At 37.2% G+C, this 25261-nt stretch overlaps 1 protein-coding gene across 6 annotated transcripts in view; it reads right to left on the reverse strand.

Moving 5' to 3' along the window:
* CEMIP2 (cell migration inducing hyaluronidase 2) overlaps nucleotides 1–25261 on the reverse strand; it is a 79086-nt gene that overhangs the window by 28130 nt on the left and 25695 nt on the right. For all 6 annotated transcript variants that reach the window (XM_059072702.2, XM_067039575.1, XM_067039576.1 and 3 more), the window contains 8 exons: nucleotides 24397–24566; nucleotides 20663–20851; nucleotides 18388–18557; nucleotides 17117–17326; nucleotides 16600–16805; nucleotides 16157–16226; nucleotides 12659–12787; nucleotides 10371–10459 (listed from right to left, as the gene is read on the reverse strand). In XM_059072702.2, coding sequence (XP_058928685.1) covers nucleotides 10371–10459; nucleotides 12659–12787; nucleotides 16157–16226; nucleotides 16600–16805; nucleotides 17117–17326; nucleotides 18388–18557; nucleotides 20663–20851; nucleotides 24397–24566 — 1233 coding nt within the window. The remainder of the gene's footprint in view (nucleotides 1–10370; nucleotides 10460–12658; nucleotides 12788–16156; nucleotides 16227–16599; nucleotides 16806–17116; nucleotides 17327–18387; nucleotides 18558–20662; nucleotides 20852–24396; nucleotides 24567–25261) is intronic.

Raw genomic sequence — 25261 nt, forward strand, 5'->3', positions numbered from 1 at the left:
CTTAAGTGTCAAAAAGCAGAATTTAACTTTGAACAAAACAAAACTAAAAAAAAAACTCCTTAAGACACAACTTAATTATTTGCATTTCAAATATTGGAAAAGAATACAAATTTGCAGAGAACTCTTTCATATTTCATAGTTTATTTTTAATCAATTTATATTATAAAAGTGACATTATAGAACACTAAGCACTGAAACCATTTCAAAAATAAACAAAAAAACCTCAGACCAGGAAATATAGTATGTTTTCACAAATTCTCAAGCTACATGATATTAATATAAACTTACTGAGTAAATTAATCATATATTTCAACATACATATATGTGAACCACAGTATTATTTGAGTTGTGTGCTGCTGAAATGCTTTAGATAGAAAACTGGATCCAATATCTTTAAAAAGCCTAAATTTAAAATAGACTATATTTATGGAATATTACTTAGCCATAAAAAGAATGAAATTCTGTCATTTGCAACGTGGATGGCCCTAAAGGGTATTCTACTTAGTGAAGTAAGTCAGACAGAGAAAGACAAATACTCTATACCCTATCTCCCAGTCCTGTCAAAGTCCTGCAGTCAAATCCCGCTAGGCTTCAAAGTCTGATTCTCTAGGAATTCCTCCTCCCGTTGCCAGCCCCCCAGCTTGGGAAGCATGACATGGGACTCAGAATCTTCACTCCAGTGGGTGGACTTCTGTGGTATAAGTGTACTCCAGTTTTTGAGTCACCCACTCAACAGTTATAGGATTTGATTTTCTTGTGATTGAGCCCCTCCTACCGTCTCATTGTGGTCTCTCCTATGTCTTTGGAGGTGGGGTATCTTTTTTGGTGAGTTCCATTGTCTTCTTGTCATTGATTGTTCAGCAGTTAGTTGTGATTCCGTTGCTCACAATACTCTATACCCTACCTCCAAAGAAACAGAGACTCCACTCTTGGCGGGCACACACAAACTAGTGTGTGCATTTGGACCCCGGGGAAGGAGCAGTGATCCCCATAGGAGACTGAACCAGACCTACCTGCTAGGGTTGGAGGGTCTTCTGCTGAGGCATGGGGTGGCTGTGGCTCACCGTGGGGACAAGGACACTGGCAGCAAAAGTTCTGGGAAGTACTCCTTGGTATGAGCCCTCCCAGAGTCTGCCATTAGCCCCAGCAAAGGACGGGTAGGCTTCAGTGTTGGGTCGCCTCAGGCCGAACAACGAACAGGGAGGGAACCCAGCTCTACCCATCAGCAGACAAGCAGATTAAAGTTTTACTGAGCTCTACCCAACATAGCAACAACCAGCTCTACCCACCACCAGTCCCTCGCATCAGGAAACTTGCACAAGCCTCTCAGATAGCCTCATCCACCAGAGGCCAGGCAGCAGAAGCAAGAATAACTACAATTCTGCACCCCGTGGAAGGAAAACCACATTCACAGAAACACAGACAAAATGAAAAGGCAGAGGACTGTGTACCAGATGAAGGAACAAGATAAAACCCCAGAAAACAACTAAATGAAGTGGAGATAGGCAACCTTTCAGAAAAAGAATTCAGAATAATGATAGTGAAGATGATCCAAGACCTTGGAAAAAGAATGGAGGCAAAGATCGAGAAGATGCAAGAAATGTTTAACAAATACCTAGAAGAATTAAAGAACAAACACCTAGAAAAATTAAAGAACAAACAAACAGAGATGAACAATACAATAACTGAAATGAAAAATACACTAGAAGGAATCAAAAGCAGAATAACTGAGGCAGAAGAACACGTAAGTGACCTGGAAGACAGAATGGTGGAGTTCACTACCACGGAACACAATAAAGAAAAAAGAATGAAAAGAAATGAAGACAGCCTAAGAGACCTCTGGGACAACATAAAATGCAACAACATTCACATAATACAGGTCCCAAAAGGAGAAGACAAGAGAGAAAGGACACGAGAAAGTATTTGAAGAGATTATAGTAGACAACTTCCCTAACATGGGAAAGGAAATAGCCACCCAAGTCCAGGAAGCACAGAGAATCCCAGGCAGGATAAACCCAAGGAGAAACACAGAGACACATAGTAAGCAAATTCACAAAAATTAAAGACAAAGAAAAATTATTGAAAGCAACAAGGGAGAAACAACAAATAACATACAAGGGAACTCCCAAAAGGTTAACAGCTGATTTCTCAGCAGAAACTCTACAAGCCAGAAGGGAGCAGCATAATATATTTAAAGTGAAGAAAGGAAAGAAACTACAACCAAGATTACTCTACCCAGCAAGGATCTCATTCAGATTCGAGGCAGAAGTCAAAAGCCTTACAGATAAGCAAAAGCTAAGAGAATTCAGCACCACCAAACCAGCTCTACAACAAATGCTAAAGGAACTTCTCTAAGTGGGAAACACAAGAGAAGAAAAGGACCTACAAAAACAAACCCAAAACAATTAAGAAAATGCTAATAGGAACATACATATTGATAATTACCTTAAACGTGAATGGATTAAATGCTCCAACCAAAAGATACAGGCTCTCTGAATGGATACAAAAACAAGACCCATATATATGCTGTCTACAAGAGACCCACTTCAGACCTAGGGACACATACAACTGAAAGTGAGGGGATGGAAAAAGATATTCCATGCAAATGGACATCAAAAGAAAGCTGGAGTAAATCAATACTCATATCAGATAAAATAGACTTTAAAATAAAGAATGTTATAAGAGACAAGGAAGGACACTACATAATGATAAAGTGATCAATCCAAGAAGATTGCCTATAAATATATAGGCACCCAACATAGGAGCACCTCAATACATAAGGCAACTGCTAACAGCTATAAAAGAGGAAATCGACAGTAATACAATAATAGTGGGGGACATTAACACCTCACTTACACTAATGGACAGATCATCCAAACAGAAAATTAATACGGAGACACAAGCTTTAAATGACACAATAGACCAGATAGATTTAATTGATATTTATAGGACATTCCATCCCAAAACAGGAGATTACACTTTCTTCTCAAGTGCACACAGAACATTCTCCAGGATAGATCACACCTTGGGTCACAAATCAAGCCTCAGTAAATTTAAGAAAACTGAAATCATATTAAGCTCCTTTTCTGACCACAACACTATGAGATGAGAAATCATTTACAGGGAAAAAAATGTAAGAAACACAAACCCATGGAGGCTAAACAATGTTACTAAATAACCAAGAGATCACTGAAGAAATCAAAGAGGAAATCAAAAAATACCTGAGACAAATTACAATGAAAACACGATGATCCAAAACTTAAGAGATGCAGCAAAAGCAGTTCTAAGAGGGAAGTTTATAGTAATACAAGCCTACCTCAAGAAACAAGAAAAATCTGAAATAAACAATCTAACCTTACACCTAAAGAAACTAGAGAAAGAAGAACAAACAAAACCCAAAGTTTATAGAAGGAAAGAAATCATAAAGATCAAAACAGAAATAAATGAAGTAGAAAAAAAGAAAACAATAGCAAGGATCAATAAAACTAGAATGTGGTTCTTTGAGAAGATAAACAAAATTGATAAAACATTAGCCAGACTCATCAAGAAAAAGAGGAAGAGGGCTCAAGTAAAAAACACTAGAAATGGGCTTCCCTGGTGGCGCAGTGGTTGAGAGTCTGCCTGCTGATGCAGGGGAGGCGGGTTCGTGCCCCGGTCCGGGAAGATCCCACATGCCGCGGAGCGGCTGGGCCTGTGAGCCATGGCCGCTGAGCCTGCGCGTCCGGAGCCTGTGCTCCGCAATGGGAGAGGCCACAGCAGTGAGAGGCCCGCATACCGCAAAAAAAAAAAAAAAAAAAAAAAAAAAAAAAACACTAGAAATGAAAAAGGAGAAGTTACAACAGACATCACAGAAATACAAAGCATCCTAAGAGATTACTACAAGCAACTCTATGCCAATAAAATGGACAACCTGGAAGAAATGGACAAATTCTTAGAAAAATATAACCTTCCAAACTGAACCAGGAAGAAATAGAAAATATGAACAGACCAATCACAAGTAATGAAATTGAAACTGTGATTTAAAATCTTCCAACAAAAAAATAAAAAAATCTTCCAACAAACAAAAGTCCAGGACCAGATGGCTTCACAGGTGAATTCTATCAAACATTTAGAGAAGAGATAACACCCATTCTTCTCAAACTCTTTCAAGAAATTGCAGAGGAAGGAACACTCCCAAACTCATTCTATGAGGCCACCATCACCCTGATACCAAAACCAGACAAAGATACTACAAGAAAACAAAATGACAGACCAATATCACTGATGAATATAGATGCAAAAATCCTCAACAAAATACTAGCAAACAGAATCCAATAACACATTAAAAGGATCATGCACCATGATCAACTGGGATTTATCCCAGGGATACGAGGATTCTTCAATATATGGAAATCAATCAATGTGATACACCATATTAACAAATTGAAGAAGAAAAACCATATGATCATCTCAATAGATACAGAAAAAGCTTTTGACAAAATTCAACACCCATTTATGATAAAAACTCTCCAGAAAGTGGGCATAGAGGGAACCTACCTCAACACAATAAAGGCCATATACGACAAACCCACAGCAAACATCATTCTCAATGGTGAAAAACTGAAAGCATTTCCTCTAAGATCAGGAACAAGACAAGGATGTCCACTCTCACCACTATTATTCAACATAGCACAGTAATCAGAGAAGAAAAAGAAATAAAAGGAATATAAATTGGAAAAGAAGAAGTAAAGCTGTCACTGTTTGCAGATGACATGATACTATACACAGAGAATCCTAAAGATTCTACCAGAAAACTACTAGAGCTAATCAATGAATTTGGTAAAGTAGCAGGATACAAAATTAATGCAGATATCTCCTTCATTCCTATACACTAATGATGAAAAATCTGAAAGAGAAATTAAGGAAATACTCCCATTTACCAATGCCACAAAAAGAATAAAATACTGAGGAATAAACCTATCTAGGGAGACAAAAGACCTGTATGCAGAAAACTATAAGACACTGATGAAAAAAATTAAAGACGATACAAACAGATGAATAGATATACCATGTTCTTGGATTGGAAGAATCAATATTGTGAAAATGACTATACTACCCAAAGCAATCTACAGATTTAATGCAATCCCTAACAAATTATCAATTAGCATTTTTTACAGAACTAGAACAAAAAAATCTTAAAATTTGTATGGAGACACAAAAGACCCCGAATAGCTAAAGCAGCCTTGAGGGAAAAAAATGGAGCTGGAGCAATTAGACTCCCTGATTTCAGACTATACTACAAAGCTACAGTAATCAAGACAATATGGTACTGGCACAAAAACAGAAATATAGATCAATGGAACAGGATAGAAAGCCCAGAGATAAACCCACGCACCTATGGTCAACTAATCTATGACAAAGGAGGCAAGGATAAACAATGGAGAAAAGACAGTCTCTTCAATAAGTGGTGCTGGGAAAATTGGACAGCTACATGTTAAAGAATGAAATTAGAATACTCCCTAACACCATACACAAAATAAACTCAAAATGGATTAGAGACCTAAATGTAAGACCAGACACTATAAAACTCTTAGAGAAAAACATAGGAAGAACACTCTGACATAAATCAGAGCAAGATATTTTTTGATCTACCTCCTAGAGTAATGGAAATAAAAACAAAAATAAACAAATGGGACCTAATCAAATTTTAAAGCTTTTGCAAAGCAAAGGAAACTACAAACAAGACGAAAAGACAACCCTCAGAATGGGAGAAAATATCTGCAAACGAATCTCCAAAGGATTAATCTCCAAAATATATAAACAGCTCATACAGCTCAATATTAAAAAAACAAACAACCCAAGCAAGAAATGGGCAGAAGACGTAAATAGACATTTCTCCAAAGTAGACACACAGATGGCCAAGAAGCACATGAAAAACTGCTCAACATCACTATTAGAGAAATGCAAATCAAAACTACAATGAGGTATCACCTCACACCAGTTAGAATGGGCACCATCAGAAAATCTACAAATAACAAATGCTGGAGATGGTGTGGAGAAAAGGGAACCCTCTTGCACTGTTGGTGGGAATGTAAATTGATATAGCCACTATGGAAAACAGTATGGAGGTTCCTTAAAAAACTAAAAATAGAATTACCATATGACCCAGCAATCCTGCTACTGGACATACACCCAGAGAAAACCATAATTCAAAAAGACACATGCACCCCAAGGTTCATCACAGCACTATTTACAATAGCCAGGTCATGGAAGCAACCTAAAAGCCCATCAACAGATGAATGGATAAAGAAGATGTGGTACATATATACAATGGGATATTACTCAGCCATATAAAGGAACAAATTGGGTCATTTGTGAAGAGGTGGATGCATCTAGAGACTGTCATACAGAGTGAAGTAAGTCAGAAAGAGAAAAACAAATATTGTATATTAACGCATACATGTCGAACCTAGAAAAATGGTACAGATGAACCAGTTTGCAGGGTAGAAACTGAGACACAGATGTAGAGAACAAACGTATGGACACCAAGGCGGGGAAAGCGGTGGTGGGGGGTGGTAGTGGTGTGATGAATTGGGAGATTGGGATTGACATGTATACACTGATGTGTATAAAATGGATAACTAATAAGAACATCCTGTATAAAAAATAAAATAAAATTCAAAATTTCAAAAGAAATTTTTTCTTAAAAAGAAAACAAAGAACCCTGTTTACCGGGAATTTTCTGGCCATTCAGTGGTTAGCACTCCACACTTCCACTGCAGGGGACACGAGTTCAATCCCTGGTCAGAGAAGATCCCACATGCTATGCAGCATGGCCCCTCCCCCAAAACAAACAAACAAACAAAACCCTGTCAACTGTAACAACTCAAATAATTCCATAAGGCCACCTAATTTTAAAAAAGATCATTTCCATCATAATCTTACAAAGCTGGGCAGGTGGGGAGAGAAAAACTACACAGCTTTACAAAAACCAATTCAGCAGGTTGAGATTTTCAATCATACGTTAAAGAAACATCATTTGCACAAATGTCACTATGAAAGTTGCTGTCACATGGTAGGTTCTCATCAAATATGTATGATTTGAAAAGCAGCTATGCCCAGAAAACAGCAAGTGCAAAGGTCCTTAGGCATCAGTGAGCTTGGCATATTCAAGGAACAATAAGCAGATTGGCTGGTAAGTAAGAAGCAAGAGGGTGAGGATAGACAGGAAAGCATGTGCCAGGCAAGGGTGTGGTTCTTTTTTTTTTTTTTTTTTTTTTTTTTTTTGCGGTATGTGGGCCTCTCACTGTTGTGGCCTCTCCCGTTGCAGAGCACAGGCTCCGGACGCGCAGGCCTAGCGGCCATGGCTCACGGGCTTAGTTGCTCTGCGGCATGTGGGATCTTCCCGGACCAGGGCACGAACCCGTGTCTCCTGCATCGGCAGGCGGATTCTCAACCACTGCGCCACCAGGGAAGCCCCGGGGGTGTGGTTCTTTATTCTAAATGCAAAGGTAAAAGTAGAATGGTGGTTGCCAGGGGCTGGAGGGAGGAGGAAATGGGGAAGTGACAGTCAAAGGGCACAAAAGCTTTAGTTATTTAAGACAAATTCTAGAGATCTACTCTACAGCATAGTGCCTATAGCTAAAAATACTGTATTGTATACTTAAAATTTGCTGAGAGTAATCTTCAGGTAAGTTATCTTTCCACAAAAAATTTAATTTTTTTTTAATTAAAAAAAATAATGACCACAAAGGAGGTAGAAGGAAACTTTGGCAGGTGATGGATAAGTCTAGACCCTTGATAGTTCATGGGTGTGTACTTATCTCCAAACTTACCAAGTTCTATATATTATATATGCACAGCTTTTTACATGTCAACCATACCTCAGTAAAGCAGGTGGATAAATAAATAAGTGTGATGGAAAGTCATCAGAAACATGGAGTCAGGGCAGTGATATAACCGGATTTCACTTTTTAACTGGTCACTAGCTGCTACTTGGTGAAAGGATAATGGAGAATGGATGGTAAGGAGACCAATCTAGAAAGCGCTACATCCACCCTTATATTGTGTACATAAGCCCTTACACTAAATGGCCCTGACCTAAGGGGTAAAAAGTCTGACTCTGAGCCATCATCCACTCTTCTGGTATTGTAGTTGCTGCCAAACAGCTTTGCAGTCATCACATAATATCAAGCAGATGGAAGAGTTCTGGTAAGGAAACTACACAATGTTCTAAAAGAAAGCCAAAAAGAAAAAAAAAAAAGTACAGTAAAGCAACATCTGATTTTCCGCTGTAGCCGTCTCATTTTTTCTGAAATTTCTATCCATATAAATCACTGACCACTTGCTTGGATAACCTTTATTTTTCATCCTCTTTCCCACTTGGTATGTAGAAAATGCAGTTAATTTTCTATCACCTTCATGTCTAAGCCTTCAGCACACTTCCCAACTCTCCCTTAATTGTCCTCTGCTTTAAATGCACTAGTTGGTTCTCATGCTCTTTTACCCTTTTAGATGAAATTTCCCAATCTTAAACTGGGAGCTTTCTGGATTTAAAATATCCCATCTTTGGATTCCTGTAATTTCATATCTTGAAGACCAAGGAAAAGCTCATCTGATTAACTATTAGGTCAACTTGGTCAACTTCCCCTTTGATGAACAGACTAAATATCTTCTGGATCCCATGAGTCTGATGTTTAATTCATGGGCTGGCTTATTACTCATTTGTGTTTGAGTTTTATCATTTTTACTCATGTCTGAACTACATGAATGCATGAGGGCGTATCTTATACATTAGTTTATACAAAATTAAATGTATATACTAGCTGCCAAATGTCTTGTTACTCCTCTCCTATAATCAGTTCTTTTCAATAACAACTTCCAAATGGAGTCTAATTCCTTACCAATATGTTATGTATTTATACACTAGTGATAAAAGTAATAGAGAGTGGAGGAAAAAATACCATTATCATAATATCATACACTCACACACGGTAAAGAACTTCTTAGGCCACTATGAACAAGTTGTTTTATTGTCAAGTATAATGAAAATATCAATAGATTCTGAAATATATTTTCTCATCCATCTATTTATACACACACATGTAATTTTTTAAGACAGATAAGAGAGTCAATTGTGCTGTGTATAAAGATTTTTCTGTTAATACTAACTTAGCAAAGTACACATTATTAGTTCTACCAGTTATAACAAACTCTTTTAAAAAGCAGCAGCAATCTTCTAGCAAAGATTTCTTTGTTTTGTCAGTTAATATTCTCTTTTTGGTTCATAATTTGTTGTCATCTGTATGCTCCTTTTTCATCTCAAGTTTATCTCCCCTTTATCCATGTCATATCTTGCTCAGCTAGTAGGTGTCCAGTACCTTCCTTGTGTTTTAATTAAACAATGCCCACAATTTCTCCACTTCTCAAACGTTTTCTGATCATTGCTTTAATATATTTCAGGCTCAACTTGACTTTTAACAATGATTAATTTTACTAACTTATTTGCCCCATTTTCTCCTGACCTTTAGTACTGTGTCACAGGATTCTGCTTTACCGACCTCCAATGTGACTCCTACTTTATTCCCTTGTGAACAATAGCGCCTGTCATCCTTTTCTTAAATAACTGTCAACAGAGCCTATTAAATCTAGCACCCTTTCAGATCCTTTAGTTGGTCAATCAACTTGAAGTACAGAAAAATAACATGTACACAGCTTCTACTGAATATGACCTTAAGTTGCCATCTTTTCCAGAAAATTTTGTTTCCATTGGAGACACTTTATTTATTTTGGCTCATATACAGCATGTAAAAAAAAAACTTTGTTGAAATGCTGATCCATATCCCAACCACATTTTGTGGTTATAAAGGAGAGTAACACATAGCCCAGCTAGGATATGAATCTGAGACTACGAACAACTGAACCAGAACTAGCTTAATCATCAAGTTTGAGACTTTTCCCTTTGAAATAGATTTAATGCAACATTCCACTTTGACCACTAACAATAAATGATATATGCCTTGGTTTCCAGGGAATATATTAAAACATCTTAGCTTAACTTGTTTTTCAATGAATCATATTCTACTTTTGGCCAAATTTTGAACCCTTTTTCAACATATCTCTCTTCTTTTTCTTTCTCTTTCTACAACTCTCTCTAACATCCATTTACAACTGTCAAAAAGAGAAAAATCATCAATTTCTTTGGCATCTCAGCAAGATGAAAAGCCCAGCCACCTAGAACAGCAAAATAAATGTTTTTCCAAAACCCTCCTACAAACCCTGAAAACTTCAGTTTAAATATGTTACTGGAGAAAGAGCACAACAGCTTAACTCAGAAAGTTTTACTTTGGCAAAGATATGGCTTGAGTGTGATTTAAAAGGACCAGTTCTACCTTGCACTGTTATCCAAACAGAGGTACTCCCTTGGGTCAGCAGCACTAGCATTGGTTGTTTTGACACCTTTGTCAATAAATAAGCCAGCCTGGAAAATATAATAATGGACTGAAATGAATATGAATCCCAAGTTATAACTATATATATAATGATTCATGAAATAAGTTTTAACTTATCACATCTACCAAAAAAGGAGGGAGAAGGAAATAAACATCAAAGCAAAGGTATTACAAAAAGAGCTACTTTACTATATTTTTAAAAATACTTTTACTCATTTGGTCATTCAGCAAACATTTATTTAGTGCCCACCTTAGGGTAGGCACCAAGCATTATACGTCAACCAGAAAACTATGGTCTTTGCTGTTACTGACACATAAACTAGCAGGAAGACATGCAATTAAATAAACAATTACCATCCAATATGATAAGCATATAACAAAGGAAGTAGATGATGCTTTGGCAGCACATAAGAAAAGCACCAAGATAAGACCTTTTGTGAAGGTAAGAGAGAGAGAATTCAGGGAATGTCTCCAAAAAGAAGTGACATCCTAAAGCTGAAACTTGAAGGAACTAACCACACAAAACAGGTCAGGGATGAAGAGCAGGGAGTGGGTGGGAAACAGTTGAAGAACCCAGCAGAAAGTACTCAAGGGAATCATTTGTACAAAATGTCTGGGGATGAGAGAAGGCATGGCACATCTGAGGGAAAAAAATCTTAGCTGGACTAACAGGAAATGTATGGAGGGAGGAAAGGTAAGGAAGAAGACTAAAGAGAAGCAAATGCCAGATGGTGCAGAGTTGATACACTAAAGAATCAAGACAATGGGACATTTAATAAAGGCAATGTAATCAAGTTTATTTTAAGAAAGAATACTGTGGCTACAAGATGGATAATGAATTAGAAAGGGGCAAAAAGAGAGATAAGAGAAAAAATAGGAGCTGACTACAGTAATCCAGAAGAGAAATAAAGTTGATCTAGACTTGCGACAGTAGTAACAGGTAAAATAGTGAGAATTCTTTACTAGGTAGAATTGATACCATTTAGTAATTAATAAAATGTCTAAGGATAAGGGAAAGGAAACAAACAATAAAGGTTCATATATTTCTAGTCTGGGCAATTAAGTGGCTAATGGTTTCATTCACTGAAATGGAGATACTAAAATGGGTCTGGGGACAAAAATAAGGATTTTGGTGTTGAACACATTTTATTTATGTGTCCCTGAGACATCCAACAGGCTGGATGTCTGATATCACTCTGGATAGTCAGTCCCAAATTTAACAAGTTAAAACCTAATAATCCACTCATTATTTAGATCTAACACCTTTTATTTTAAATTGATACAGTAGATTACTACATGTCCTCATGGTATATGACATTAAAAAAATTAATTAGAATAAGGTGTTTTTTGCAATACCACTTATAATTAGAAACTTTTGAGGATTTCTGCTTTGAAGTGCTGCTTTCAACAATTACTAGCCTTAATCAACTATTCAGTTCATAAAAACCACAATTCTTTCTAAGTTTTTTCCTCTCAAGTCTTCATCAAGTGATTCTAAGCTCTTCAAATTATATCACACTTAGGTTTTTAAAGGATCCTCTGAGTATCATAAATGGAAAGTTATTAATTCAACTTTGATGGGCACATCAGAGTAAAGTATCTGGGCATTGTATCACATGATGAAAATATCAAGATGCCTTGTGAGCATAAAATGAACCAGATGCATTTATCACCAGGGAGGTGGGGACAAGTGCCAAATATCATGAAAGTTAGAGTTCTTAAATGGACTTTCGTCTCCTTGACCTATATATCACTTTAAATTAGGTCAAATATTCTTAAACAATATTTCACTATTTACATAACTAGTATTAAATGTCCAATAGGATACCCTATTAGCACTGAGAAGAGAGAAAATATGCTTTTTAAGCTCCAGAAGCATATAATACACGAATGTGTACATCCTTAGAAACATGTAATGATATTAAAGATTGGAAAGAAGGCAAGGGGAGGGAAGGAAGAGGATGAGGATTCATAGGTCAAGTCCATTATTATAATTATTCAGATTGCATGTACATGTGTGCTGTAGCATATATTCCTACGTGTGTATAAGCAGAAAGCTGTCTATACATCCTGAATGTGGCAAGGTTAGGAGTCTGCTTATTTAATCACAAATTACTTTCTCTGATAACAAGTTCTACCTAATATTAACATTTCTTAGTTGTAATCACAGTAGTTCATCCTTTACCCTGCAAATCGTATGTACTGATTGTTAAAATTTAGGAACCTACCTTAAAACTTGAATGGACCCTGTTGTTATAAAATATTCCCAATGGAGTGAGTTCTGGTTTTGCTAAGAGCTGCAATCCACTGGATTCCCCCGTAGGTTCCTTGTGGAATAAATACCATATTCCAGCATCCTATAATTAAAAGGGCAAGATTATTAAAAAGCCTCCTTTTATAAAGCTACTCTATGAAACACTCTCACATAACCTAAGCATTTCACAAACAAGTTTCATCTTTTTAACACTAATTATTCATTGGTTCAGGTTCAGAATTGACTCTAAAGAGTTGTGCACTCATCTAGCACCCTCAAAGCAGTATATTAGGCTTTTTTAAAAAAGCATATTTAATTTTGCTTGTAAGATGGGACAAAAGATAGAATTGGCTGATACCAAAATTTATTTTCGAAGTAACTTTCCCATCATTATCTACTTTAAAAACTCATGCAGCCAGCACATGGAAGCAACCTAAATGTCCAATGTCCATCAACAGAGGAATGGATAAAGAAGATGTGGTGTATATATATACACACACACACACACACACACATACACACATATGTACATACATACATACATATATACACACAATGGAATATTACTCAGCAATGAAAAAGAACAAAATAATGCCATTTGTAGCAACATAGCTGGACCTAGAGATTGTTATACTGAGTGAAGTAAGTCAGACACAGAAAGACAAATATCATATGATATCACTTATATGTAGAATCTAAAAAAAAAGGGTACAAATGAAGTTATTTATAAAACTGAAGTAGAGTCACAGAGGTATTTGGTTGGCCAAAAAGTTCATTTGGCCAATCCAACAGAAAAGAAACTTTTGGTTACCAGGGGATAACGGGGGTTGAGGGGGAGGGAGGGATAAACTGGGAAATTGGGACTGATATATACACACTACTATATATAAAATAGATAACTAACTAATAAGAACCTGCTGTATGGCACAGGGAACTCTACTCAGTTCTCTGTAATGGCCTATATGGGAAAAGAATCTAAAAAAAAAAAAAAAGAGTGGTTATATGTACATGTATAACTGATTCACCTGAAATTAACAACATTGTAAATCAACTATACTCCAACAAAAATTTTTTTAAATCAAAGTATTAGCTGGGGGCGGGGGGGGGGAAAGAGTCATACAGAACTAGAACCAAACAATCCTCCCTTCCCTTCCGTGTGACCAGGACAGCACAGCCTTGTAGCAATATGGGTTTTTTTCTGTTTACCTCCAAACCTGATCAATAGATGAGTCATACCTATTAAACATCTATCCACCAACGTCCAGAGATCACTGACTTCTTTCAAACAACTCCAGTGCCCTTCTTGTCCTGAGGCAAATTTTTGCCAAACAGGAAAAACCACCACACACATGAATCAGGATGCTGTCTCAGGCTGGGTCCTGTCTGTTCAATTTCAGTGTTACTTACCTTAACCAAAGCAGCAGAACGGTTTGAAAATTTCTGACACTCAAAATGAGATATAAAAATCGAAATGAAATGTTCTTAATCTCTGTGATAATTTTTTATTTTACAGTTTAATTAAAAATCAGCCCAATGTGAAGGACAACTTCACATTAAGGAACTTTGATTAAACAGATTGTTAAAACTCAAATATATAGTCCAAAAGTATGGTATCAATTCAAATTTAGCAAACATTTATTTAGTGCCAGGTCTCAAAGAATTCATACTCTAATGGGAAATACAGAGAGAACTAAAATATAATATATGTAATAAGTACTATATTAGTTGTAACAAAGTCCTTTAGGAGCATAGAGAGATGAATTGCGGAAAACATATCACCAAAAGGAATGCAATATGTGGCATTTTTCCATGATAAAACTTTACAGATGGGTCTTAGTAAAACAAACTAGTCTGAAAAATGTATTTGCCACCTCTATTCTTTTGGGCCCAAAACAGACTTGGAGGGCTGTGAAGAAGGCTCCATACCATAGCCCTATAAACTGAGGTCAGAGTAAACCCTCCCAAGATGCAATGGAGTTTCAGGTTGGGGGATAGAAAAAGGGGGGATAAGGAGGTAGCAGCTGTTTCCTGTTAAAACTCTGTGGTGTCAAAACAGGTAAAGGGAGCTTTGTAAAAGGCAGTGGAAAGGTACCAAGAAGAAAGGGTTTGATTTACTTTGGGAGGAAAACCCTTGCCAAAACATGAGCTTTACTGGAACAATTTTTCTAGAGAGAAAAAAAGAACTCACAGAATGAAGAGGACAGAGAACATACAGGAGATGGAAAAGATAGAGACCTGCTTTCTTCTTTTCTCACATGAGGCCTAGTAGATGTGTGGCAACCTCACCTTACTTTTTTCATGGACTATTTGCAATTTGCTTTGATCTTCAACCCATGACTTCTGAAAACAGCTGAAAGGAATCTCTGCTCTGACTGTTGATTTGTAATGTAACAGATCAGAAGATGATCCTGGGGTAAGACTGTACATCAAACCCTTGGTCACCTTTACCCCAAATCTCATCTTCCAACCAGAAACTCTCAACACAAATCCCACATGGGCTCAACAAATATTTGATGAAAAATGAATGAATAGAAGCCTGAAATGATTGAATGTCGAGGTCTCTGCTCTATCAAGTAAGAATTTTATGTTTTTAAGAAAAATCACAGATGTGAATTCCACCATCATCCAGTGATACCTGTTTTCTGGTTATCTTGAAGAAATACTCCATTCAACTAATTTTTTATTTCATCCTGGAAAACAATGCTAGGTATTTCTTTCCTTTTTAAAATGTTAATAGCCATGGTGTATATATATGAATATTCAGGTTTTGCTGCAAAGCTCATATTTCTGTGCTATAGTTTTCAGTACAGATATACTCATAATAGTATCATGTATTAAAGATTCATTTTTATGTTATAAATTAGCACCTCTAAAAACACACAATTACAAATGTAAATTTCTCCAAGCTTATCCAGGAGACATTTCAGTCATCCAAAAACAGTTCATTTATTCTTTTAAGTTATCCCTGTGTATGTGAAACAATTTAAGGTACACAATTGAGTCCTTGCTTTACCAAGGAGATGAAATCCCTAAGTGTATACAATCCCTGTATTTAACAAAAGGATGTGCCCCTTTGACCAGAATGACCATTGTCATAATATTCTACAGAATAATCCACTCTCATAAGGCTTTCTTTGCTCATTAATATATGACTGAAATAGGGAAGCCAGAAAGATTGTACATAATACACTAAAAATACACTCTGGAGATGGCATGATAGCCCTAGATATGAGCCCACCTCTTTTCTGGCATTTAGCGCCTGTCTTACTAGACTCATAAACTAACTGGCACAAATGATTCAGAAGAAATAGAAGAACCGTCTCAACTATAGCCTGCTCTCAATGAATTAAGCTGTACCAGAAAGCAAGGTGCTTGAGTTAGATTACCATAAACTACATTGCATATATATAAACCAGAATACTTACAAACTTGAATACAAAAAAACTAAAGCACTTTATTTAATATTATTTACCTGTGAGCCTGCAGCTGCATTATTAATCAGATTATTGTTGGGATGAGCAATCCAGAAAGTTGAAACAGCCCTGAAAGGCATTTTTTTAAGGTGGTTTAAACATTCATCAGGAAAAATCCCACCTATTAAAAACCTCCCCAAGGGCTTCCCTGGTGGCACAGTGGTTGAGAGTCCACCTGCCGATGCAGGGGACACGGGTTCGTGCCCCGGTCCGGGAAGATCCCACATGCCGCGGAGCGGCTGGGCCCGTGAGCCATGGCCGCTGAGCCTGCGCGTCCGGAGCCTGTGCTCCGCAACGGGAGAGGCCACAACAGTGAGAGGCCCGCGTACCGCAAAAAACAAACAAACAAACAAAAAACAAAAAAAACCCACCTCCCCCAAAACATCTTCCCCAAAAGCCCTTGACCATTACAAGTGAGTTTTTCACTCCGCCAATTACTCACATACAGTCAGTGGCAGGCACGGGGATGTAATTTCCAAACACTTTTTCCCGCATGGTGGTACACATGGAGTTATTCCTATCAGTGGGAAGTAGGGTGCCTGGTTTGGTGAGGAGTCCCAGATTGTGGAACAAAGTGTTTCTCTGTTCAATACCATCTTCCAAAAAGAAACAATGACCTAGTGTGTCAAATCCGATGGTGTCTTTTATCTGCAGAAATACAAGTGTATGATATCATTGGTAACAAGATTGACTGCGGTTTAAGCGACAAGTGCTATTCATGAGGCATGCTCAGTACAAAAACAAAAAGAAGTTTTCATCTTAGCTGATGGGGCAAAGTCAAATGTCAGGGTTCATTGATCTCTCAAAAGAACAGAGAAAAATAGCAGAACTCTCAGTAAAGCAGGACAGAGTAAGACATGTGGTATAACAGCTTACTTATATAAAATTGAGAAGTCATGAGAATGAAGGAGAGTTAACTGTTTCCATAATGTGCATCAACATAATGTGAGGCTACTTACCAGCAAGCCATTTGTCCCATGCACAGTGATGCACCTTGAGAAGCTGTGATGAATAGATAGGCTGTCCACAAATGTTGCATGTCTGTACCCTCCTTTATAATCCACATCTCCACACAGGTGAAAATGAACAGGATACCGCCCCAGGTGCTGCTGACCCATGTGTTTCAATTCCACATGAGAAAGATGAACTGAAGTAAAATTTTTCTTTATCTGTAAAACAAGATTACCAAAATCAAACTAATACATAAGCAAAGTAGCTGCAGCAAAGTAGCTCAGAACAGCAAAGTAGCAAAAAATATTGTTTTAATAGAAAATATCTGAAGGAGACTAGGCTAGACTGTTTTCCTGGATCATAATTTAGCAAATGCTTCTTTACCTAAGTGAATGCTTTAAAGAGCAATAAAAATAGCCTCTCATTAGGAATAAAGGAAATGTAACAAGGAAAACTACAGAAATGGTTTCTGTATATATGTTTGGGTTTGTTCAAATATTTTGGCCATTTCCAGTCTTGTCTTATTCTTTCATTTCTGTAATCTCCACCAGAGTTTGATAAATAATTTTTTTGATAAATAATTATTTCTAAATCCTCCCTCATAGCACATACTGTTGTTTGAGTCCTTTTTAAAAAGCCTCTGTTGATCCACCACTTGAGCGATCTCAATATTTACAAACACTGGATTTTTTATCACACTACTAAAAACAAAGAAATGACACTGACCAACATTTTAGAAATCAGTGCAATAGAAACGTACCCAACAATAATAGCCTACTCAATGCACAAAAACTGATTTTAAGACACATGTAGCCAAAATGCAGCCCAGGAGTCCAATACATTAGTACACAGAGCAATGCTTAGCACACAGTAAGTGTTTAGTACTTTTACAGAATAAAAATCTGCATACAAAAAAATCTTTACAGAAACATATTTTGAATGTATACTGCTTACTGTTTCATAATATGTTTAAAAAAAAAATGATTCTTTCAGAGATTGCATGCATGATACTGAGATTGTTTGTATAATTGGTTCTTCCCAATGTAAATTGATTTAATCCTTCACAGGACAATTCTTAAATGGCTTAACTATAGGTCCAGATCAACTAAATAAAGATATAACCTTATCTTTTAATCATCTAAAATCTCATTGTTATTGGATAAAGAAATAAAATACGATTTCAATAGCCATACAGATCTCATTCCAAAACTTGAAAGTTTTTTTCAACATGCACTTAGCAGCCAGAGTTTCAAAGAGTTCCTTAAATCCTTTTGCCTACCATGACATGTCCCCCAAAGGTATCATAATCAAAGAATTGGCACTGGTTTTCAGCGTAGCATGAGTCTTCCATTTCTCCTCGGATTACAATATTCTGGGTAAGAATTCCAACCTCAGCTCTCATGTCTACACCATCTATAATCTCACCCATGTGCAGGAACTGAGGCGTTTCTGGTTGATGAGAGCAAAGCAAAACTAACATTAGAACAATGAAAACATAAAACTTATGTTAAAAAGATAGTCCTCTTTATTCTGTAACTCCAAGACATTATTAAAATTTATTGTTTTCTTCCATTCTTCAATACCTCAGAACCACAGAATCCCAGAAATTAAAGATTTTAAGGATTATCTGTTCTAATCCCCCACTCAATGCCTTAACCCTCACTACCAACTATCAAACCCACACACAGAAAGCTTACTCCTCCCTGAAGTAGTTCAGTCCTCTCTTGATAGCACCAATAATCCAGAATCTAACTAAGAATCCATACTGTCTCTCTCTCTCTCTCTCTGCTTCCTGTCCATGTGCTCTTGTTCTACTCCCTTGAGGACACATGAAGACTCACATGCATGTTGGATCTAGGAAAACGAATGGTTTTGTACATGTTGATAACAGAGTGTCAAGTTGTTTCTGCTTCTACTTCAAAGCTAAGGTAATCTGCATTTGGACATTAACAGTACAGAAATAACCATCTTTCCTTTCCTACTTCTTATTGTAATATTATTATGCACTTTTAAATTCCCACCTTTATTGGAAGCTTAGAAACACTTTAATAATGAGCTTTTTTTTTTTTTTTTTTTTTTTTGCGGTACGCGGGCCTCTCATTGCTGTGGCCTCTCCCGTTGCGGAGCACAGGCTCCGGACGCGCAGGCTCAGCGGCCATGGCTCACGGGCCCGGCCGCTCCGCGGCACGCGGGACCTTCCCGGACCGGGGCACAAACCCTCGTCCCCTGCATCGGCAGGCGGGCTCCCAACCACTGCGCCACCAGGGAAGCCCTAATAATGAGCTTTTATCTGATCTTTACTATATAAACTCAGGAAGGAAAAATACAAATAAATCAAGGAGTTGAGATTATGGAGACTCATTATCATGTAGACTTGTTAACAAGAGTGGGAATTTCCAAATGAAATTAATGCCAGATCGTATCATGGTTTTTTAGCTTTTTGTTTTCTGCTTATGCCTTGTATTGTCAAGAAAGAAAAGTACAACACTGAATGAAACAGGAAAAAACTGCTAAGTGGGCCAATCTCATTTTTTTTTCTTTTTTCTTTTTTTTTTGAGGTACGCGGGCCTCTCACTGTTGTGGCCTCTCCCGTTGTGGAGCACAGGCTCCGGACGCGCAGGCTCAGCGGCCATGGCTCACGGGCCCAGCCGCTCCGCGGCATGTGGGATCTTCCCAGACCGGGGCATGAACCCGCGTCCCCTGCATCGGCAGGCGGACTCTCAACCACTGCGCCACCAGGGAAGCCCTCATTTTTTTCTAAAGCAAAAAATTTTCCTTTAACCTTCAAAGCTCTAAATTACCCATTGAGTACTTATTAAATAGTTACTATAAATTATTTTGTTTTGTTTTGTATCATAAATGTATAATTTTTATTACAGAAGCAAGGAAATATAATGAGTGAAATGCACAATGAATCCCATAATTGAGGCAATGAAGGAAGAAGCTTTGCCTATTACCAGGCTCAAAATAAGTACCTGGTAAATGTCAGTCATCCTTTATAAACACAGCTTACAGTAAGAATCTTATTGTACATTGCTCTTTCTCAAAAAATATATTATTCAAGATTATGATAGGAAATGTTTTATGAAAATACCCTTTTGGTTCCATTTTAAATATATTAGTGAGATCTACTTTTTGCCAAGAAAGTAGACACTCAAAAACCATGAGTTTCATTTTTTTAATTAAAAAAAGACTTCTGTTAAAAAATGAATCTGGTTTACTATTATTTAATAGTGGAAAATTAATAAGAAAGAAGTTGGAAAGGATCTTGAAAAAAAATCAATCCATCTAGTCTGCATCTTTTTTTTTTTTAACACAGAAACTGGCACAAAAACACTGATTTGCCTATAACACATCATTAACAGCAACATTATTGCTCAATGACTACTTGTATCTAACATCATCTGGGACTCTAGTGTTCAAAGCACTCCACTACTAAGAACTTCAATATTGATGAAGATGATGATGATGATGACTGAAGGAAAAACAAAGAATTCCAGGAGTCATATCTCAAAAAGAGTGTTTCCCAAGAAGCCTTCTGAACAGTCTGATACCTTTGACTTTGACCTGGAAGCGGTTGCACTTGGGACAGGGGAGAAGAGTGAACTCCTCTGCTTGGTACATGGAATAGTCTGTGCTTGCGACCACAATCTGATCTCCAGGTTTCCAGCTACTAACGTCATCCAGCAGATGAAGTATCACTCCATCCACAGCCTCTACCCGGAAACCTGAAAGAGAAACACCTAAACCAAAAAGCAGGAAAGAAAGTGATTTTTTTTTCTAAAATCAACCCCCTCACTGATTCACAAATCAAAAGTTAAAATAAACACAAGTCAGCAATGCTTCAATTTGATCCATGCACAGGATGAAACAGGACATTAGCACACACATAATCTTAATATTGAGAATAAAAGCTTGCCTTAGGCAATCTCTCATTTCTGTGCCTTTGCTCATCCTTTAGTCTTTATCTACACTGTCCTTCCACTCTTAATTCATCAACCAAGATACTATTCATCTGATAAAGTTCAGGCGAACCTTTAAGTACTTCCCAAACATCCTTGCTGGAAGTAACCTTTATCTCCGGTATTCTCATTTTGATATTCTCTCTGGTATGATTCATATCATTCCAATGGGAAGATAGCTCACCTCCTTGGAAGCTACATCAGTAAAAGCAGCAAAGTACATGCATCTGTGTATTCACTGCTCTGTCTCATAGGTGCATTCATAAATGTCTACTGAAGGGATGAGTATTCCCACTATTATGTGCAATGTGACCTAAAGGCCACATGATAGTGTTCCAGTCCAACTCAGCTCCTTTCCTGGGATAACGTCAGGCTTGCAATCCAGGGACTACTAATTACTGATCTCTCCTAATACCTCCTTTTGAAATTCAGAGTTGGTTCCTAACTAGGCAGATGAAAACTGAAAAGTTGATCCCGCATCTCCATAACTTATACTCTTTAACATGCAACCAAGTGTAGAAGTTTTTCCTGCTTCTAAACTGTCCATGATACAATCTGTCATGGTTTAAAAACTGATTTAATGCAAATGAATATGGAATAGATGGAAGCTATGGAAAATATGGAAATGTGGGAAAACACCACATTTCAAAGATATCTGTTTACTAACTGTACTTCACTATCATCCTTCTAATTAACTGGCAAACTACTCTGGGGCTACTTTAAGATACTGACTCTAAAAGTCGATGATAGGAGTAAAAAAAATTCATTTACTCAAGTTAGGGGAATAAAAAAGAGGGAAATTTAGGCAAGGCACAAAGAGTAACACAAATATCCTTACAGTCTTGAGGATATCCTGATAAAACCTAACCTGAGCAACTCTTGAATTCTGCTCCTTTAGACTCTGATCCACCATGTTTTCCTGTTTCTACAAAGCACCCAAAAAAAAGAAAAAGGAAAAAGAAAAGAACCTAATAAATGTAAAGCATTTTCTTTTTTTATATGTTTCTTGCATATAAATACTAAAGCCTATAGTGGAATTTTGTCTAAATAATAATAATAACTCTAACAATAGCTAACAGTTGTGGAATTTCACATACATAATAACTTTTCATCAACAACTTTGAGATATAGGAACTATTATATGCATTAAGGATAAATAAAGCAAAGGTCAAGGAGTCTGACTGACAGCTGAAAAATGACAGAGCCCACAAATGAATACTAATTTAATTCCAGAGTCCAATTTCCTAAAGTCTGTATCATTCTGCCTTCCCAAGAATCAAAACAGGCAAGTTAAAAGCAAAGGTAAACAAAACCCTCATGGTAGCAATGACAATCACTACCCCAAATTTCAGATTTTACCAAAAAGAATTATCTAAAAAAAGAGCAACTAAGAAACATTAATTTTTTCATAATTGCTTTAAAAAAAATTTTCTAGATAAATAAGTTTTGGCTTAAAAGACCATCAGAATTTGTTTCTGTTTAAAAAATAAAAAACTAGGTTACATGGAAAAAATCTGTATTGTTCTATTATTTCTCACTTTTTTCTGTCTGTAGAGGAAAATCCTACCTGAGATATCTCCTATTAGCACTACCGAATTGGAAGTATGAAAGGACGTAAGTTTTATCCTCCTTGCTTCCTGGAGAAAATTTCTACCTCTTCCAGAAAACAGAAGCCACTGAGAACATAGAACACAAACAATATCCTACAGTAGATAGCTAGAATGTACCCTCTTCCAGAAGAGAGGAGTCATTGGCAATGTGGAAATGAAAGCAAAATTTCCCACAAAGGAAATGTTGACTCAAGGTTTGTCAGTGTTATCCTCTGCCTGGAGTCTTCCTGGAAGCAGTTCCACTAAACTCTTCATGCAGGTCCAAATTCCTGCTTAGAAATACTCCTCATCTACCTATGCTTTTTGCCAGAGGCAACCGTTACATGGTCAAAAGAGCAGTAGTCTTGGAGGCAGAACGCTGAGGCCTGATTCTAGCTTCCTTATCCATAATAGAAACCATCTCCTCACCTCAGACTCAGAAGGCTGCTTAGATGGAACATGTCCCTGTTACATACCAGGAACTCTCTTTAATTACAAGGACACAAAATACACCCAGGTCATGTTTGCATTATTGTTAAAATAGCTAACCTTTATTTAGTGCTTACTATATACACTGTGCTAAAAAACGTCATATTCTTCACATTTGATACTCACAGCAGCTCTATGTGATAGTTTCCATTATTATCCCCATTTTTCAGATGAGGAAACTGAGGGTTAGGAAGTTGAAGTCACAAGCCCATCATCATATAGTAAGTAAAAGAGCTGGGATATGAACCCAGGCATTCTATCTCCAGAAATCCATTTCAGTGAACACTCTGCTACAGTGCTGCTCAAAACAGTTATAAGCTCAGTCTAAAATAAACCTTTCTGGCTAATTACAGATGTAATAAAGCACTTTTTAATGACTCATTTCACATTAATTTTGGTATAATATTGGGTTGGAAAAGAAAGCTGGTGGGCAAGCACAGACAGAAGGCTGCCTATCTACCTGGAGCCAAAAAAATCTAGCAGCAGTCGGTAAGTACAGAAATTCTGCAGTGAACATCCTTAAGAGAAAAAATCAGAGCCATCAGTGCTAGACATGATAGTTCTTGTGAAAGGTGGATTATAATTTTTAAAATATGCTGAAGAAAAAATAAAGACCTAAGGTAACTTTACAATACATTATTTAAGGAGAGGAAAGCAGGTTAAAATAAAATGAACACTAGGGGAGGCAACATAGATTGAAGAGTGCTAATTAACTCTGAATGATAGGGTTAAACATTAATTTTAACTTTGTAGTTTTCTGTGTTTTCCAATTTGTCCATAAGATAAATGTAGTAGCTGGATTATCAAGGAAAAATTGCTAAGAAAATGAGTAATTTGTTTATACAGCATGTGTTCAAAGGTAATATTTGCCGACACTTTTAAATAACGAGAAAATCTAAAGTACAAGATCATTTCACTGTCACAGAACATAACCAAAGACAGCTCACCCGATCACATCCAGATTGGTTCAACTGGTAGCAAATCCAGGAAGCAAATCCATTAACTACACCATATGACTCAAGAATGAAGGACAAAAGTCCAATTGGGGGGTGCCTAAACTAGATCATTTTCTAGTCCAGAAAAAACTCTTGAGTCTAAAAGATTATGTACAGTAGGGAAACTATAGGTTTCATCTTTAACCAGTTGAGAAATCTAAACAGACTGTCATTTGAATACAATACCACTTTAAAAAAAATCTGTCACAATACTTACCAATGTCTTACAAGAGTATAAACTGTACTCGCCTACCTTCAATCCATTCACTATAAGCTGTCACAGAGAACTTCTGACCATCCACAGTATAAAATTCTCTTTGTGCAAGAGCCTTTCCTCCACTACTATGATTCTCATAGTTTCTCACAGATTCATTGCAAGAAGTACTTCCACCATCAATGACACCAACCAAAGCCCAAGCTTGCCTAGAAGGAAAATAAGCAGGTGCATTTGATTATTTGTCATGGTACTGACCCAAATCCCCAACACAGATGTTATGACAGGTGCTGTTAATTCATTTTTTCATTTTTGTCAACCCCTCCACCTCTTTTTCCATATGTGGTTGCAAGTCCAAACTTGACTGCAATAACTGACATCACAGAAGAAAATGCACCTGAATTTTAAATCCTTGTTTGTCCAGCTCTGTAACAGGTGCAACACTGATGACTATGACTTCAATTAATCACTGACTTCCTTCCTCAATGCATACCCATTTCATTCCTATATCATTCTGGGCACAAACCCATTTCTTTTTAAATGATTATTACCTGCTCTCTTTTCCACTCTCCTCTCTGCTATGTTCTCAAATCTAGCTGCATAATAGAATCACATGGAGCTTTAGGAATATATCCATGCTTAGACCCAGCCCACACTGATGCAAACATCTCTACAGGTGGGGCCTGGCATTAGTCTGTTTTTAAAGTCCCCCAGATGCCACAATTGTGCAGCCACACCGGAGAACCACTGACTTAGAGCAGTGGTTCTCAAACTTTGTAGGCATCAGAATCATCTGGAGGGCCTGTTAAATCAGATTGCTGGGCCCCACCTTCTGACTGAGGCGGGGCCAGAGAATTTGCATTTATGACAAGTTCCCAAGTGATGCTGATGCTGCTGGTCTGGG

The sequence above is a fragment of the Kogia breviceps genome, chromosome 8 (genome assembly GCF_026419965.1).
Source record: "Kogia breviceps isolate mKogBre1 chromosome 8, mKogBre1 haplotype 1, whole genome shotgun sequence".
Classification (NCBI taxonomy): domain Eukaryota; kingdom Metazoa; phylum Chordata; class Mammalia; order Artiodactyla; family Physeteridae; genus Kogia; species Kogia breviceps.